An 18516-nucleotide genomic window follows, 5' to 3' on the forward strand; every position below is an offset into this window, starting at 1 on the left:
CACTGAATAAGGAAATCAGAGTGGCTAAAAGAAGCTACTCTGAGAAGCTGAAAAGCAAGTTTTCAGCTAACGACCCTGCATCAGTGTGGAGTGGCCTGAAACAACTTACTAATTACAGGACTCCTACCCCCAACCCTGTGGCGGACCAACGACTGGCTGACGACCTGAATGTGTTTTACTGCAGATTTGAAAGGCCCGATTTCACACCCCACATGCACTCGGACCTTCATTTCACACAACCATTAACACCTCCTGCAACCCCCTCCTCCCCCCTCCTGCTACACTACCTGCACTCAAGATCTGTGAGGACGATGTGTGCCGTGTCCTTCGGAAGCAAAGGACAAGGAAGGCTCCAGGACCAGATGGCATCTCACCAGCTTGCCTTCGTTCCTGTGCTAACCAACTGGCCCCCATCTTCACTCAGATCTTCAATAGATCACTGGAGCAGTGTGAAGTCCCATGCTGCTTCAAACGCTCAGTAATTATCCCCGTCCCTAAGAAACCTAAAATCACAGAACTTAATGACTACAGACCTGTCGCCCTGACATCTGTGGTCATTTCTGGACCCCCTTCAATTTGCTTATCGAGCAAACAGGTCTGTGGATGATGCAGTCAACATGGGTTTGCATCATATCCTGCAACATCTGGACAGACCGGGGACATACGTAAGGATCCTTTTTGTGGACTTCAGCTCGGCTTTCAACACAATCATACCAGATATACTCCGGACTAAGTTAAACCAACTCCCTGTTCCCACCTCTACCTGTCAGTGGATTACCAGCTTTCTGACGAACAGACAGCAGCTTGTGAGGCAGGGAAAATTCACTTCCACCACCTGTACCATCAGCACTGGTGCCCCCCAGGGATGTGTGCTCTCCCCACTTCTCTTCTCCCTGTACACCAATGACTGCACCACCAAGGACCCCTCTGTCAGGCTCCTGAAGTTTGCAGACGACACCACTGTCATCGGTCTCATCCAAGATGATGATGAGTCTGCATATAGAAAGGAGGTTGAACGGCTGGCTTTCTGGTGCAGTCAAAACAACCTGGAGCTGAAAACAGTGGAGATGATTGTGGACTTTAGGAGGAACACCCCAACATTGTCCCCCCTCACCATTCTAAACAGCACTGTGGCAGCAGTGGAGTCATTCAGGTTCCTGGGCACTACCATCTCACAGGACCTGAAGTGGGAGATACACATCGACTCCATTGTGAAAAAGGCCCAGCAGAGGTTGTACTTCCTTCGCCAGCTGAGGAAGTTCAACCTGCCACCAGTGCTGCTGAAACAGTTCTACTCACCAGTCACTGAGTCTGTCCTCTGCACTTCAATAACTGTCTGGTTTGGTGCAGCTACGAAATCAGACATCAGAAGACTACAAAGGACAGTTCGGTCTGCTGAGAGGATTATTGGTTGCCCCCTGCCCCCCCTTCAAGAACTATACACTTCCAGAGTGAGGAAAAAGGCTGGTAAAATCACTCTGGACCCCACTCACCCTGCCCACTACCTTTTTGAACTGTTGCCTTCTGGCCGGCGCTTCAGAGCTCTGAACACCAGAACCGTCAGACACAGGAACAGTTTTTTTCCCTCAGGCCATCCATCTAATGAACAATTAAATTGCCCCATTGAGCAATAATTATGTGCAATACACAGTTTAATTTTGATTTTAATTTATATTATCCAACATATCCACTTCTGCCATTACTTACATTGCTCTGTACATAATATACAGGTTTTTGTTCTTTATATAACAGATTGTATTAGATTTGCACTACGTGTGTATGTGGTTATGTATGAAGGTGAGTGTATGTATAATTATTTATTTTGTGTTCTTTTTTGTTTTTAATTACCTATGTCTTGCTGCTGTTTTTGGTATTGTTGACTGGAAGCTCCTGTCACCTAGACCAATTCCTTGTATGTGTAAGCATACTTGGCAATAAAGCTGATTCTGATTCTGAATGTATAGGCTGTATTTTTCTTTATTTTACTCACAGTTCTCATTCTCTGTCATCTGTCTTGCATTATCTTTTAATATGTTTTATATAATTTAATATGTATATTTATTTAAGCACACTGTTTGGTTCAAACTTGAAAAAATACACAAATCCTAAAAGGAAAACTGGAAACAGTTATAAATGTTCAGTAATAAATGTTCAATTATCTCAGTGATGTTCCTGAAGACACAATGAAATGTGCTTAATGTTGCAGTTTACAGGAGATCAAAGACATCACCATAATGAATGAGGTGAAATAAATTGGTGTGAAATAAAGAGGCTTTATAAAGCAGCATAAAAGTGATGGCCTGAATTGGCCTGAGTACTTGAATTTCACTACCCATTGCTTCAGACTTTAACTTGCCCTGCCAAAATTTTCACTGGTCCCAAAACAAAAATGAAAAATAGCTGATACATCATGGCTTAAAAATATTGTCCAATGTGTAATTAATGTGTTCTCACTCACATAACTGTGATTTTATAGGCTAAATATGCAACCGTTCTCACAAGGCACAATACCTGGATATATTGATCATATTTCTCTTTTTCCTCTTAACCCATCTTTTTTTTTATTTTTAGAAAAGCAATTGTGTTATTTGGCCACAAGAGAGCTCCATTGTCCACTTTAGTTCATAAACTTCGAATAAATTAAATCTGATGGTTTTCTGTCCCAACTAGGGTTGCAAAGGGGCAGAACATTTCCAGAAACTTTCCATGGGAAGTTAAGCTGGGAAATTTTGGAAAAACCTTTGGGCACTTAGCTATATGCTGCTGCATCTTTGAGGCATTCGTAACACATGTCTTCGCACAGTATTTGCAAATATACACAGCCTTTACTTCTACATCGGCTGAGGTGAAATGTATCCACACATCAGATGGCGCACGTGGCATTGTTCTGTAGAATAAGATTAGAAAAAAGCTTGTAAAAAACACAAGCTTCAAGACAAATGAATAGAAATAGGCTAGATGAATAGATGAACACTCCTCAATCAGCATGCTAAATCAAAATATTACCTACGTTCTTGTATGATAAATGAAAATTGGCTAGCACAAGGCAGAAGAAACAATAGCAGCATGATATCTAGCCTCTTAAACTGTCAATGAAATGGTGTTAGCTAGCTTACATTTAGCATATTCGTGTTACGGTCTAGCTAGCTACTGTATAAACACATTTTTTGATTTAGTATTTTGCTTGTTAAACTTTAATACCATAGATCAAATATATTTACCCTAGTAATATCACCAAAACTTACTTGACTTACCTGCTGTAGTAAGTAGCCTGTAGTAAGTAGCCTGTAGTAAGTAGTGTGCATGTGATTGAGGAATTCACAGGGTAGAGATTCAACTGAATTTTCATAAAATGTGGTTGTTTTAACCAAGATTATGCTGCGAGAATTTTTTTTTTTTCCAACTACATTAAAGTTTCCTGTTATAGGCTAACCTGCAATATTGCTAATGTCCAGTTTATTCCCATTAATTTCATTGGAAAGTTTCCGACTTTGAAACTTCCAAGAATTTTGCAACTCTAGTCCCAACAAGTACGCTTTCAATGCAATTTACTGAGAAAAGTTAAAGGAAATGTAGATAAATAAAACAACATCACAAGTATTTAGGTTATATCTTTGTCTTAAAACCACCCCCTTTATAGCAGGAGGAATGCATCCTGACAGCTGAGAATGTTACTGTCATATACTGTGTTCAATAAGAAAGAAAACTCACACAAGCATTACATGGAACACTTTAATAACATAATAAAATGAATTGTGCATACTTACCTTTTAGAATAACAACACAGTTAACTTTAGTTGAAACCAGCATGGTAGCAGCTTGTCTTGCTGTCTAAATGTTTTTCAAAAAAGATATAGATGTGATTATTTGTTATACATCACTAAAAATTGCAGTAAATACAAAACTAAATGGATAACACTTAACATATTAACAAAGTTGATGACGTGGGAAACGTGGGAATTAAAAAAATATTACAAATAAAATATATTCTATATAGAAACAGATTCGATTGGCACAGATCCAAACTTTGTACAAATAAAACTTTGTGTCTTACCTAATGTAACGTTAGTAGCCTTCTCTCCTGTACCTGACCGTGACGTATACAATCCATCCTCCTTGCCAAAAATGTGGTATAATAACATCCATGTTGTTCCTCTCTGCTCAAAAGTCCACTTGCTGTCACTGTGGCGGATGACAAACGCGATTTTGCAACTTTTTTTATCTCATATAATACGATAACTTGCCCTTTTGAACTATAATCACGCTAGCTCGTTCAGTACCACGGCCTCTGACGTTAGCATTAACTAATTTGTGTCATCGGTGCTCTCTGAATCGTGTCTGACCACAGATTTAAACATACAAAGCGAACGAACTCCAACTATAATATCTAAAAAAAAATCGCGCCGATCAATGATGCTCTTCAGTTTACGGCTTCTTCTTCTTCTACGGCGGATCGCAGATAAGCGCATTACCGCCACCTATAGCCCAAATGGACCATTGACACTCTACATACAATTCCCTTACTCCACCAACCTACATACAATCACCCTTGATTCTTATATCCGCATAGAGGCTGAGACTTCGTCCAGTTATGTGTCTACCTGGATTAAGTAATTCATTATAACATGTTCAACTGTTTCATTAACACACATAACTCACACAGACCCATTGGATGCTTGCATACTAAGAGCCTTGTACTGTTCAAACTTGTACGGCCCAATATTAATCTTGTAATTATGTTATCCTCAAACCTGCTCCCACCTGATACTCTTCCCGTACCCACTACTGACTGTATAATATACAAATGTCTTCTTTATGTGTCTGTCCCAATACGGTTGCCATCATTTCAGAATATTCTTTTTGATTATTAACTTTATTTCTGACCTACTAAAAGGAATCTGGATATCATCCATCTCTCTCTCTCTCTCTCTCTACTATTTTCCACCATTCATTCCATCTAGCATTCCCACTACAGGATTCATCCTCCATTTCCGGAACGCTGCCAGTGCTCCAGTCACAGCCCAGTGCTGCCAGCCACCAAAACTCCTCCAGTCGACCATAGAAAGGTCTCTTTAGTGTCCAAAGTTTTTATAACTGTGACCTCAATTGCCTACCATCTGTAAGTGTTAGTGTCTTAATGACCGTTCCACAGGTGCATGTTCATTCATTGATTATGGATCATTGAACATGCATGGAAAACATTGTTTAAACCCTTTACAATAAAGATCTGTAAAGTTATTTGGATATTTTACAAAATGATCTATAAAATACAGTGTCCTGAAAAAGAGATGTTTCTTTTTTGTTGAGTTTACATATATAGGGGATATACAGCAGTTATGTAGAAATAGCTCGGGTGTTAATGAACCTGTTTTAAAATCAGCTTTAAGAAACCAAAAGACACAAATTCAGAATTTATAAATGAGAAAATAACAGTAACAAGAGTACACAACTGTTTAATACTTACAATCTTTATTCAGTTCATTTTAGCATAAGTGTTTATTTTTTACATGATTGTTTTGAAAGTTGTATTAATAATGAAATAATGAACTACTCTACATGTAAATAATGCAAACTTTTTAGATTGGATGATTCCTATTTTTAATAAACCTAAATCTCACATTATTCCATATGACCTTTGCTTACTGAACATTGCTTTTATTTGTGAATAATTAGATACGCCAATCGAGTAAAACTCCTCCCACATAGACTGCACTGGTTCAGTTTCTATCCATGTGAACTCTCTGATGTTTTTTCAATGGTCCCGTGTGAGCAAAACTTTTGTCGCAATGTGAGCACTTGTACGGTTTCTCTCCAGTATGAACTCTCACGTGTCTTTTCAGGTTTCCTGACTGAGCAAAACTTTTGTCGCAATGTGAGCACTTGTACGGTTTCTCTCCAGTATGAACTCTCTCATGTGCTTTCAGGTCTCCTGACTGAGCAAAACTTTTGTCGCAATGTGAGCACTTGTACGGTTTTTCTCCAGTGTGAACTCTCTGGTGTCTTTTCAAGTGGCCGGTTGCAGTGAAGCCCTTTCCACAGTCAGAGCACACATGATCTTTAACACCAGTGTGTGTTTTCTCATGAGCTTTGAAACTGTTCAGCCATGAAAAACTCTTTCCACAGGAACACAAGTACGGCCTTGCATGAAGATTCAGATGCTTTCTTAGAACTGATGCTGAAATAAAACTTTCACCACACTGATCACAGTGAAAAGGCTTTAGACCAGAGTGAGAGAGTAGATGATCTTTGGTTAACCATTTAAAACTCTTGCCACACTCAGGGCATGTAAAAGGCCTCTCTCCAGTGTGAGTTCGCATGTGGTTATTAAGATTGCCTTTATGTGCAAAACCTTTTCCACACTGAGTACATGTGAAAGGTTTCTCTCCAGTGTGAATTCTCAAGTGCATCTCAAGGTTGTCTTTACGTTTAAAACTCTTTCCACACTGAGTGCAGGTGAAAGAGTTTTTGTCCTCTGTTGTTTGAGTTTGGTTTTGTGTTTTTCCACTTAAGAAATGACGAGGCTTCTGATCCTGATGTTCCTCCACCTCTTCATTCAGTTCTTGGCTTTCTTCTTTCACTTTTATGAAGTCTAAAAAAAGGAACATTTTCCACATTAAATCAGTACAAATCAAATCAGGACAGAATGTGAAACAGACATCAAGTATCAATTTGTGGTGATTCTAAATAGGAAAATAACTGATGTACAAAGTTATGTCCATTTAGATGCATTTTGTATATTTTCTAACTTCTAAATCTGGTGAACTGCATTTTGTTACATGAATGTTACTCAGCAGTAAATAATGAAGGATCAAGAATGGACACCAACCTATTTGTTCCTCAGTATCTTCATGTTTTATGTTGTATGGCTCTAGATAACTCATGTCTTCTTTCTCCTCTTTAACAAACTCCATCTTTTCCATATTATATCACACAGATTTCAGTTGTTACACCTGGAGATCTTCCTGCTGGTCTGAAGAACTTCTCTTGAAGGATGATGGGAATATTCACAGTATTTATTGGTGAATTGTTGTGGGAGTGGCTTCAATGAAGGTGTGAATTGTTATTGCTGTGATGTTTGGAGGCCCAAAGAACCAGATCTGCACAAATGAAAAATAAATAGGTTACTGAATTTATATTTCTATACTAATTAATAATGTATAGGCTGTATTTTTCTTTATTTTAGTCACAGTTCTCATTCTCTGTCATGTCTTGCATCATCTCATTCTTTTAGAATTTCTAATTTAATATGTAAATTTATTTAATCACACTGTTTGGTTCAAAGTCCCCTTACTTGAAAAAAAATACCCAAATCCTAACAAGGAAAACTGGAAAAAGATAAATGTAAAAGATGAAAATAAACAATTTGTTCTCCCCATAACCAACAAACTGTAACAAATGTTCAATTATCTCAATGATGTTCCTGAAGACACAATGAAATGTGCTTAATGTGGCAGTTTACAGGCGATCATAGACATCACCATAATGAATGAGGTGAAAACAGTGAACTATTGCTGTGAAATAAAGAGGCTTTATAAAGCAGCATAAAGGTGATGGTCTGTTATTGATATTAATGAAACAAGTCTTCCAGGATAATCAGGATAATTATCCGATCATTCACACTCAGAGAAAAGGTACCGTTAAGGTACAAGGGTTGTCACTGTGGAGGTACCCTCAAAGGGATCTTTTTGTACCTCTAGTTAAAATCTACAACATGTTTTGGGTACAAAATTGTACCCCAAGGGTCTATTGTGCAGCTTTCTCCATTAGGGTACAAATATAAACCCAAAACACCCCAGTGTCAGTGTGACGCTTGAGCAGAGAGGCAGACGAGGAGATGCGGATCCAAATGCAGTTAAGACTTTATTAAATAAACAAGTAAACACAAAGGAACAACCCTCAATGGGGAAATAAAACATAAAACTGAAAACTAAACACGATGAACACAAACAGAGAACTCAGGCAGGGAACACAGACCAGGCTAACAACACACCTCCATTAACAAACAACGACTGACAGAGACTGAACAAACAGACAGGGTTTAAATACATAAATGTGGGACAAAGGGGCCAATGAACAAACAGGACTCAAACAAGATAACAAGGAGATTAACAGAAACCAAAGGCAAATTAACAAGGACAGGTGAAAACAATGAACAGTGAACACGAGGGAAAACAAGACTGTGGAGCTACAAAAGGGACAAAAGTGAAAACTAAGGAGTACAAAAGTGACAAAAATGGTAAACAAAAGGGCAACAGTGGAACAAGACAGGGTATACATAACAGTCAGCTTTGTGCCATAAGCAGTACCTTTGCTACTTGGAATATATACAGTATTATGAAAAAATTATAGAAGAAAAAAATCAGAGTCTCTAATAACAGGTGAATTCCACCTCCGGTTTGCGTCTATGATCTTTTGGTGTTTATTTTACAAAAATCTCCATCCGACTTCTCTTTGTCCTCCATATAACAAGAATACTTGACAAATAAATAAATAGATTTTTTTTATTATTTATATTTGGCAATCATTAATTATATCATTAGCTCAGTCTACTTGTAGAGATTGCAGAGTTGTTGCTTCTTCCGAGTTGGACATTTCTTATTACAACATGTCACGCATTAAAGTTGAAGTAAAATCTTGTTTTTTTTGTTGTACTGGTGAATAAGCATGAACGAATACAACTGCATCACTTTTAAATGATCTACGTAGTTTACTTATGGATGGTATGTAACAAATTATTCATTAATTTGCATATAACAGACCACGAAGGGAAGTATTTAGTTTTACATTATTGGTGATAAACTGTCATTAAAATTATTGAAATAAAGCATATAATTTAAATGCTTTTGCAAAATCATTGCTTTCATTATCTTCATGTTGACATGCCCCTACCAACATCACAATGTGGTAACTTGGGTGTCTTCTAGAAATCGGAGTTTCCCACAGGTAAATACAAATTCATGTGCTGAAACTCGTAATTACAATATTTCAGAAGCAACTTGAAGAGAGTAGATGATTTCTGAAAGTGGGTGCCCATTTCAAACTCTTTCCACACTTAGGGAATGTAAAGGTTTTTCTCCAGTGTGAGGTCTTAAGTGTTTCTTATACTTTTATGATGTCTAAAAATTTACATATTAAATCATTACAAATCAAATCAGAAGAGAATGTGAAACAGATTTTAAGTATCACTGTTCCATGTTATTTGTATATTTTCAGCTTCAAAATCTGGTGAAGTTTTGGTACATTAATGTTTTCAGTAGTAAATAATAATTAATCAGTAATGGACACCAACCTATTTGTTCCTCAGTATCTTCATGTTTTATTTGCCCATATGATTATTAAATAAGGTTCTTGATGAAACTTGCTGTTAGGTGAAGGATCCAATTTACTGATTAAGTTGATCTTTTCTTGAGTGCTGGTGGTGTCGTGGCTAAAGCACAGGGCTGTTAATCAGAAGGTCACAGGTTCTTGAGTAAGGCACTTAACTCCAGGTTGCTCCGGGGGGATTGTCCCTGTAATAAGTGCTCTGTAAGTCGCTTTGGATAAAAGCGTCTGCCAAATGCATAAATGTAAATGTTCTTCAAAACACATGAAACATTATAATAAGTATCTCTAAAGTATACCTTCTTATGTTTACACAGAGTTGTTGTCACAGTTGTTTAAAATGACTTTTTGAGCTGTTTCCATCTCTTTGCGATTGTCCAAGAGAGAGATGGATAACATCAATGTTCGTTTGCTCTTCCTTCCGGATGTCTTCCTCGAATATTGCCACTTTCATTTCTCAACAACCTGAATATTGAGACCTGAATTGAATGACCTGAAATCCACCAACTCAATATTAATACTTGAATTTCACTACCCAGGGCTCAACGCTAAGGATTTTTTATACTGGCCCGGTCGGGCAAGTGCTTCAAATTTTGCCCTGCCAAAATTTTTACTAGCCCCAAAACAAAAATGAAAAATAGCTGATACGTCATGGCTTAAAAATATTGTCCAAAGCTAAATATTTTATTTATTTATATAAATATATATATAAAAAACACACACAGGTGGTGAAAAGTTTGGAATAATGTACAGATTTTAATCTTACATGGAAAAGGAAAAGGTCATGAGGCATCAGTGTATTACTCCCTGTTAATTCAGAGTCTGGGGGACGGAGCCTTTACTTCTCTCAAGAGAGTCTGGGAGAAAGATTTCAACTTGGTATCGGAGGAGGGAGTGTGGGCTAAGATTCTTAAAAACATTAAGTCTGCATCTAGAGATGCAAGGGTGCGTCTTATGCAATTACATTTTTTTTAATCGATTTTATTGGACCCCCTCTAGATTGTATAGGCTTGGTTATAAAGACACAGTCACCTGCTGGCCATTCGGAGGATGGAGGCATGGCCCATGTTTTTTGGTGGGGTGTCAAGAACCAGAAATTCTGGTTGAAGGTTCAGAATTTTGGTATGACTCGGTTTCGTTTTGCCCCAAACTTTGTGTTCTGGGCGATGGGGCGGTCATCAATGTGGGGGATAGTCATATAGAGAACTGGTTTTTGACCTGTGTGATGATCACCAGGCAGCTTATTTTGAGGGGTTGGGGGTCAGCTGGTGCGCCCCCATATCCGGAGTGGTGCATGAGATAGGGAGGGTGGCGGCTTCTGAGGTGTCATTGGGAAGACGGGGTGACTTGGATTTGTTTGTTCGGAAATGGGGCAGGTATTTGGAGTTTTTGAGGGCTCTCGGGTGGGGCGTGGAGAGAGTAGTGTAGTATAGTTGTAAGTGAGTATGATTATTATATAAGAAATGATGACAGAATTTAGTTTTTTGGGGTGAACTGTTCTTTTAATGTACTCTACTTGAGCAATAACTCAACAACTAACACGCATTCCAGCTTGACTGATTTATAAAATCAAATTTTCACACTTATTTTATTTGACACATTACACAGTTATTTAACTCTACACAGTAACTACACAGTAATATTTAATTCACAAGAAGTTCAGCTTCTAATATTTCAGTCTTATATATATATATATATATTTTTTTTCAACAATTACGAATAAAACATTTAAATGATCCCTACAGGCTTTGTTTTGTGTACTAGTAATGTGAATTTCTCAAATTTTCATTGCACGAACAAGTCAAACTTCACCACCTCTATATGTATAATATGTAATATATAACTACATATTTGTGTTCTCACACTATTTACTTGAAAGCATTAACCCTGATAAAGAGCATCTTTGCTCAGTCACAAGGACAATGTGTTTTAATGAGTGCAAATACCCCTTAATTTGGTGAAGCTCCTCCCACATGGAGAGCAGTGGTCTGGTTTCTCTCCAGTGCTCTTATTAAGTGTTCTTCAGTATGAATTCTCTGGTGCCGTTTCAAGCTGTTCGGCCATGAAAAACTCTTTCCACAAAGGGAACACATGTAAGGCTTCTCATTTGTATGGATAATCACATATTTTTTTAGATTTGATGCTGAAGTAAAAGTTTTACCACACTGATCACAGTAGTATGGCTTTATCCCAGAGTGAGAGCGCAGATGAACATTGAGATCGTTGGCCCATTTGAAACTCTTTCCACACTGAGCGCATGTGAAAGGCTTCTCAGCAGAGTGAATCCTCATGTGACTATTAAGTTCTCCTTTACCTGAGAAACTCTTTCCACACTGAGTGCATGTGTGTGGCTTCTCTCCAGTGTGAATTCTCATGTGATTATTAAAGTGTTCTCTACGTTTGAAAATCTTTCCACACTGAGGGCAGGTCAATGAGTTTTCGGTTGCTGTTCTTCGAGTTCTTTTTAAAGGAATTGTTTTTAGTCTGTGAGCAACTGTTGGATGTTTCTTCATACTGATGTTTCTCCTCCACTTCATTCAGCTCTTGATTTTCCTCTTTTACTTCTTCCATCAGGCCTAAAATAAAAAATGTAAATAAATAAATAAAAAATCAAATGAAGTAAAAATTTTAAATAAATAAAAGTGAATAACAAAGCAAAAGACATCAAGTATTTGTATTAAGCCTGTCAAATTATAATTCGAAACGTGCATTTTTGTCAAATTTAAAATAAAACGCAGTCTGTCTGAATGCCCCCTTAGCAGGGTTTAAAAAATGTGTTTGAAGGTTAAAAGAAGTTCAATCGAAAAAATATCAAACAAATGCCACTACTACCTGGGAATGTTACAATCATTCATACAACTGTAAATAATGAAATAGACTGTGGTATTCCCATACCTGCCAACATTGGATTGTAAAAAATAGGGACATTTTTGGTTTGTATGTGCGAGGAACGGCAGACTGTGTAATATGCGTATAGGGAGTGGCAGTACTGATCAATAATACTACACTCAAGATCAATAATACAAAGAAATGTATTCAGATGGTCCCTTACCACATCCTTCACAGTATTAGCATGTTTCAGCACAATGTGTGGAGTTTTTTAGGAACCCTTACCCACCTTATGAAAAATGTCTAACTTATATCTGTGTTAAATTAACGATCAGGAACGATTTCGATGGGTGGCAACCCTACCTACAGGTCTAATACATTCACATGAGCAGAGTGTGGATGCAGAAAATCATGACTGAGAAATCTGTGTGGTGGTGGTGTAGTGGTCTAAAGCACATAACTGGTAATCAGAAGGTCGCTGGTTCGATCCCCACAGCCACCATCATTGTGTCCTTGAGCAAGGCACTTAACTCCAGGTTGCTCCGGGGGGATTGTCCCTGTAATAAGTGCTCTGTAATTCGCTTTGGATAAAAGCGTCTGCCAAATGCATAAATGTAAATGTAAAACGGGAGAAGCCCAGTAAAATCAGGACTGTCTGCAGATATGGGTATCCCCACTAAAAAAACATTTCGATTTTATCATAAAAATCGTGTCTAAATTCAATCATTCTAAATGTAATCAAATTAAAATATAACCATATGTTTTAAAAAATATAATGCATTATTTTTATCAAATGAAGTGCTTTTATACAGATCCTTACAGCACAATCCAAAATACAACATTGGAGATATTTTTGTCAAATAACATGCTGCACAACAGAACATCCCAGATGTGGGATATTGCGTAAAAACTATACAATCATTACTGATTTTTTTATAATTACTATATTCAGCAGTAATATATTTCTGTTGTATTTTTTCCCATTTTAAAAGAACCTTTTGATAGAGACCTCCTGAAAAGCAGGTTGTTACGTGACCCAGTGCGATTAATAAACAGCAAAAATCTGCAATTTAATTGAGCAAATTTGTAGTCTTTATGTGCTGCGAGCTTCACAGTGAATTAGTGCTCTGCTCTGTCATTTTCTACAAACGCTGATGACAAATAAGTGCACATGATGCTCCTGATTAGGTGTTTTCAGAGTATGTGCAACTTGAAGTGCACAACACATGCAGACTATCGTTAGTTAATTAAATTGCCGTCTTTGTGGTTTAATAATCACACTAGGATCACGGTTTTCAAACTGAGGGGTGCCAGGACATAACGTACACTGTTTGCCCTTTTGAACTATAATCACGCTAGCTCGTTCAGTACCACGGCTTCTGACCTTAGCATTACTAATTTGTGTCATCGATGCTCTCTGAATCGTGTCTGACCACAGATTTAAATATACAAAGCGAACGAACTATAATATCTAAAAAAAATCGTGCCGATCAATGATGCTCTTCAGTTTACGGCTTCTTCTTCTTCTACGGCGGATTGCAGATAAACGCATTACCGCCACCTATAGCCCAAATGGACCATTGACACTCTACATACAATCACCCTTGATTCTTATATCCGCATAGAGGCTGAGGCTTCGTCCAGTTATGTGTCTACCTGGATTAAGTACATTTTTAATTGTAAACTGCTCACCCTTATTTACTAGTTCATTCTTTCAACAGTACATTTCCTACAGTGCATTCATTATAACATGTTCAACTGTTTCATTAACACACATACCTCACACAGACCCATTGGATGCTTGCATACTAACAGCCTTGTACTGTTCAAACTTGTACGGCCCAATCTTAATCTTGTAATTATGTTATCCTCAAACCTGCTCCCACCTGATACTCTTCCCGTGCCCACTACTGACTGTATAATATACAAATGTCTTCTTTATGTGTCTGTCCCAATACGGTTGTCATCATTTCAGAATATTCTTTTTGATTATTAACTTTATTTCTGACCTACTAAAAGGAATCTGGATATCATCTCTCACTCTCTCTCTCTCCTATTTTCCACCATTCATTCCATCCAGCACTCCCACTACACGATTCATCCTCCATTTCCGGATCGCTGCCAGTGCTCCAGTCACAGCCCAGTGCTGCCAACCACCAAAACTCCTCCAGTCGACCATAGAAAGGTCTCTTTAGTGTCCAAAGTTTTTATAACTGTGACCTCAATTGCCTACCATCTGTAAGTGTTAGTGTCTTAATGACCGTTCCACAGGTGCATGTTCATTCATTGATTATGGATCATTGAACATGCATGGAAAACATTGTTTAAACCCTTTACAATAAAGATCTGTAAAGTTATTTGGATATTTTACAAAATGATCTATAAAATACAGTGTCCTGAAAAAGAGATGTTTCTTTTTTGTTGAGTTTACATATATAGGGATATACAGCAGTTATGTAGAAATAGCTCGGGTGTTAATGAACCTGTTTTAAAATCAGCTTTAAGAAACCAAAAGACACAAATTCAGAATTTATAAATGAGAAAATAACAGTAACAAGAGTACACAACTGTTTAATACTTACAATCTTTATTCAGTTCATTTTAGCATAAGTGTTTATTTTTTACATGATTGTTTTGAAAGTTGTATTAATAATGAAATAATGAACTACTCTACATGTAAATAATGCAAACTTTTTAGATTGGATGATTCCTATTTTTAATAAACCTAAATCTCACATTATTCCATATGACATTGCCTTACTGAACATTGCTTTTATTTGTGAATAATTAGATACGCCAATCGAGTAAAACTCCTCCCACATAGACTGCACTGGTTCAGTTTCTATCCATGTGAACTCTCTGATGTGTTTTCAATGGTCCCGTCTGAGCAAAACTTTTATCACATTGTGAGCACTTGTACGGTTTCTCTCCAGTATGAACTCTCTCATGTGTTTTCAGGTTTCCTGACACAGTGAAGCGCTTGTCACAATGTGAGCACTTGTACGGTTTTTCTCCAGTATGAATTCTCTGGTGTCTTTTCAGGTGTCCGGTTCTAGAGAAGCCCTTTCCACAGTCAGAGCACACATGATCTTTAACACCAGTGTGTGTTTTCTCATGAGCTTTCAAGCTGTTCAGCCATGAAAAACTCTTTCCACAGCAACACAAGTACGGCCTTGCATGAAGATTCAGATGCTTTCTTAGAACTGATGCTGAAATAAAACTTTCACCACACTGATCACAGTGAAAAGGCTTTAGACCAGAGTGAGAGAGTAGATGATCTTTGAAATTGGTTAACCATTTAAAACTCTTGCCACACTCAGGATATGTAAAAGGCCTCTCTCCAGTGTGAGTTCGCATGTGGTTATTAAGATTGTCTTTACGTGCAAAACTTTTTCCACACTGAGTACATGTGAAAGGTTTCTCTCCAGTGTGAGTTTGCATGTGGTTATTAAGATTGTTTTTACGTGCAAAACTTTTTCCACACTCAGGGCATGTAAAAGGCCTCTCTCCAGTGTGAGTTCGCATGTGGTTATTAAGATTGTCTTTACGTGCAACACTTTTTCCACACTGAGTACATGTGAAAGGTTTCTCTCCAGTGTGAATTCTCAAGTGCATCTCAAGTGTGTGTTTACGTTTAAAACTCTTTCCACATTGAGAGCAGGTGAAAGAGTTTTTGTCCTCTGTTGTTTGAGTTTGGTTTTGTGTTTCTCCACTTAAGAAATGAGGCTTCTGATCCTGATGTTCCTCCACCACTTCATTCAGTTCTTGGCTTTCTTCTTTCACTTTTATGAAGTCTAAAAAAAGGAACATTTTCCACATTAAATCAGTACAAATTAAATCAGGATAGAATGTGAAACAGACATCAAGTATCAATTTGTGGTGATTCTAAATAGGAAAATAACTGATGTACAAAGTTATGTCCATTTAGATGCATTTTGTATATTTTCTAACTTCTAAATCTGGTGAACTGCATTTTGTTACATGAATGTTACTCAGCAGTAAATAATGAAGGATCAAGAATGGACACCAACCTATTTGTTCCTCAGTATCTTCATGTTTTATGTTGTATGGCTCTAGATAACTCATGTCTTCTTTCTCCTCTTTAATAAACTCCATCTTTTCCATATTATATCACACAGATTTCAGTTGTTACACCTGGAGATCTTCCTGCTGGTCTGAAGAACTTCTCTTGTAGGATGATGGGAATATTCACAGTATTTATTGGTGATTTGTTGTGGGAGTGGCTTCAATGAAGGTGTGAATTGTTACTGCTGTGATGTTTGGAGGCCCAAAGAACCAGATCTGCACAAATGAAAAATAAATAGGTTACTGAATTTATATTTCTATACTAATTAATAATGTATAGGCTGTATTTTTCTTTAATTTAATCACAGTTCTCATTCTCTGTCATGTCTTGCATTATCTCATTCTTTTAGAATTTCTCATTTAATATGTAAATTTATTTAATCACACTGTTTGGTTCAAACTTGAAAAAAATACCCAAATCCTAACAAGGAAAACTGGAAACAGATAAATGTAAAAGATGAAAATAAAAAATAAATATAGATTGTGTTCCCCCTGTAACCAACAAATAATATGTTCAATTATCTCAATGATGTTCCTGAAGACACAATGAAATGTGCTTAATGTGGCAGTTTACAGGAGATCATAGACATCACCATAATGAATGAGGTGAAAACAGTGAACTACTGCTGTGAAATAAAGAGGCTTTATAAAGCAGCATAAAGGTGATGGTCTGTTATTGATATTAATGAAACAAGTCTTCCAGGATAATCAGGATAATTATCCGATCATTCACTCAGAGAAAAGGTACCGTTAAGGTACAAGGGTCGTCACTGTGGTGGTACCCTCAAGGGGATCTTTTTTGTACCTCTAGTTAAAATCTACAACATGTTTTGGGTACAAAATTGTACCCTAAGGGTCTATTGTGTAGCTTTATCCATTAGGGTACAAATATAAACCCAAAACACCCCAGTGTCAGCTTTGTGCCATAAGCAGTACCTTTGTTACTTGAAATATATACAGTATTATGAAAAAATTATAGAAGAAAAAAATCTGAGTCTCTAATAACAGGTGAATTCAACCTCCAGTTTGCGTCTGTGATCTTTTGGTGTTTATTTTACGAAAATCTCCATCCGACTTCTCTTTGTCCTCCGTATAACAAGAATACTTGCCAAATAAATAAATAGATTTGTTTTATTATTTATATTTGGCAATCATTAATTATATCATTAGCTCAGTCTACTTGTAGAGATTGCAGAGTTGTTGCTTCTTCCGAGTTGGACATTTCTTATTACAACATGTCACGCATTAAAGTTGAAGTAAAATCTTGTTTTTTTTGTTGTACTGGTGAATAAGCATGAGCGAATACAACTGCATCACTTTTAAATGATCTACGTAGTTTACTTATGGATGGTATGTAACAAATTATTCATTAATTTGCATATAACAGACCACGAAGGGGAAGTATTTAGTTTTACATTATTGGTGATAAACTGTCATTAAAATTATTGAAATAAAGCATATAATTTAAATGCTTTTGCAAAATCATTGCTTTCATTATCTTCATGTTGACATGCCCCTACCAACATCACAATGTGGTAACTTGGGTGTCTTCTAGAAATCGGAGTTTCCCACAGGTAAATACAAATTCATGTGCTGAAACTCGTAATTACAATATTTCAGAAGCAACTTGAAGAGAGTAGATGATTTCTGAAAGTGGGTGCCCATTTCAAACTCTTTCCACACTTAGGGAATGTAAAAGGTTTTTCTCCAGTGTGAGGTCTTAAGTGTTTCTTATACTTTTATGATGTCTAAAAAATTTACATATTAAATCATTACAAATCAAATCAGAAGAGAATGTGAAACAGATTTTAAGTATCACTGTTCCATGTTATTTGTATATTTTCAGCTTCAAAATCTGGTGAAGTTTTGCTACATTAATGTTTTCAGTAGTAAATAATAATTAATCAGTAATGGACACCAACCTATTTGTTCCTCAGTATCTTCATGTTTTATTTGCCCATATGATTATTAAATAAGGTTCTTGATGAAACTTGCTGTTAGGTGAAGGATCCAATTTACTGATTAAGTTGATCTTTTCTTGAGTGCTGGTGGTGTCGTGGCTAAAGCACAGGGCTGTTAATCAGAAGGTCACAGGTTCCTTGAGTAAGGCACTTAACTCCAGGTTGCTCCGGGGGGATTGTCCCTGTAATAAGTGCTCTGTAAGTCGCTTTGGATAAAAGCGTCTGCCAAATGCATAAATGTAAATGTTCTTCAAAACACATGAAACATTATAATAAGTATCTCTAAAGTATACCTTCTTATGTTTACACAGAGTTGTTG

General features: G+C 37.1%; 2 protein-coding genes across 16 annotated transcripts in view; both read right to left on the reverse strand.

Moving 5' to 3' along the window:
- The window catches only part of LOC127642084 (gastrula zinc finger protein XlCGF8.2DB-like), a 26362-nt gene extending 14269 nt beyond the window's left edge, over window positions 1-12093 (reverse strand). For 2 of the 12 annotated variants that reach the window (XM_052124824.1, XM_052124814.1), the window contains exons 1-2: window positions 4055-4439; window positions 3768-3831 (exon numbers count right to left, since the gene is read on the reverse strand). The gene's annotated coding sequence lies outside the window, so the exon portion shown is untranslated. The other 10 variants (XM_052124813.1, XM_052124820.1, XM_052124817.1 and 7 more) reach the window with 10 other exon arrangements.
- Window positions 1-18516, reverse strand: part of LOC127642083 (gastrula zinc finger protein XlCGF8.2DB-like) — a 23616-nt gene extending 5100 nt beyond the window's left edge. The window contains exons 1-5 of one of the 4 annotated variants that reach the window (XR_007970271.1): window positions 18491-18516; window positions 18159-18379; window positions 16182-16452; window positions 15901-15944; window positions 6248-6545 (exon numbers count right to left, since the gene is read on the reverse strand). Coding sequence is in view for 3 of the 4 variants with exons in the window: in XM_052124809.1 (XP_051980769.1) it covers window positions 14986-15944; window positions 16182-16275 (1053 nt within the window). In the remaining variant the exon portion in view is untranslated. Of the gene's footprint in view, window positions 1-6247; window positions 6546-6826; window positions 6951-14741; window positions 15945-16181; window positions 16453-18158; window positions 18380-18490 lie in introns of those variants that run through there. The other 3 variants (XM_052124811.1, XM_052124809.1, XM_052124810.1) reach the window with 3 other exon arrangements.

The sequence above is a fragment of the Xyrauchen texanus genome, unplaced genomic scaffold (genome assembly GCF_025860055.1).
Source record: "Xyrauchen texanus isolate HMW12.3.18 unplaced genomic scaffold, RBS_HiC_50CHRs HiC_scaffold_365, whole genome shotgun sequence".
In the NCBI taxonomy this organism is placed as follows: Eukaryota; Metazoa; Chordata; class Actinopteri; order Cypriniformes; family Catostomidae; genus Xyrauchen; species Xyrauchen texanus.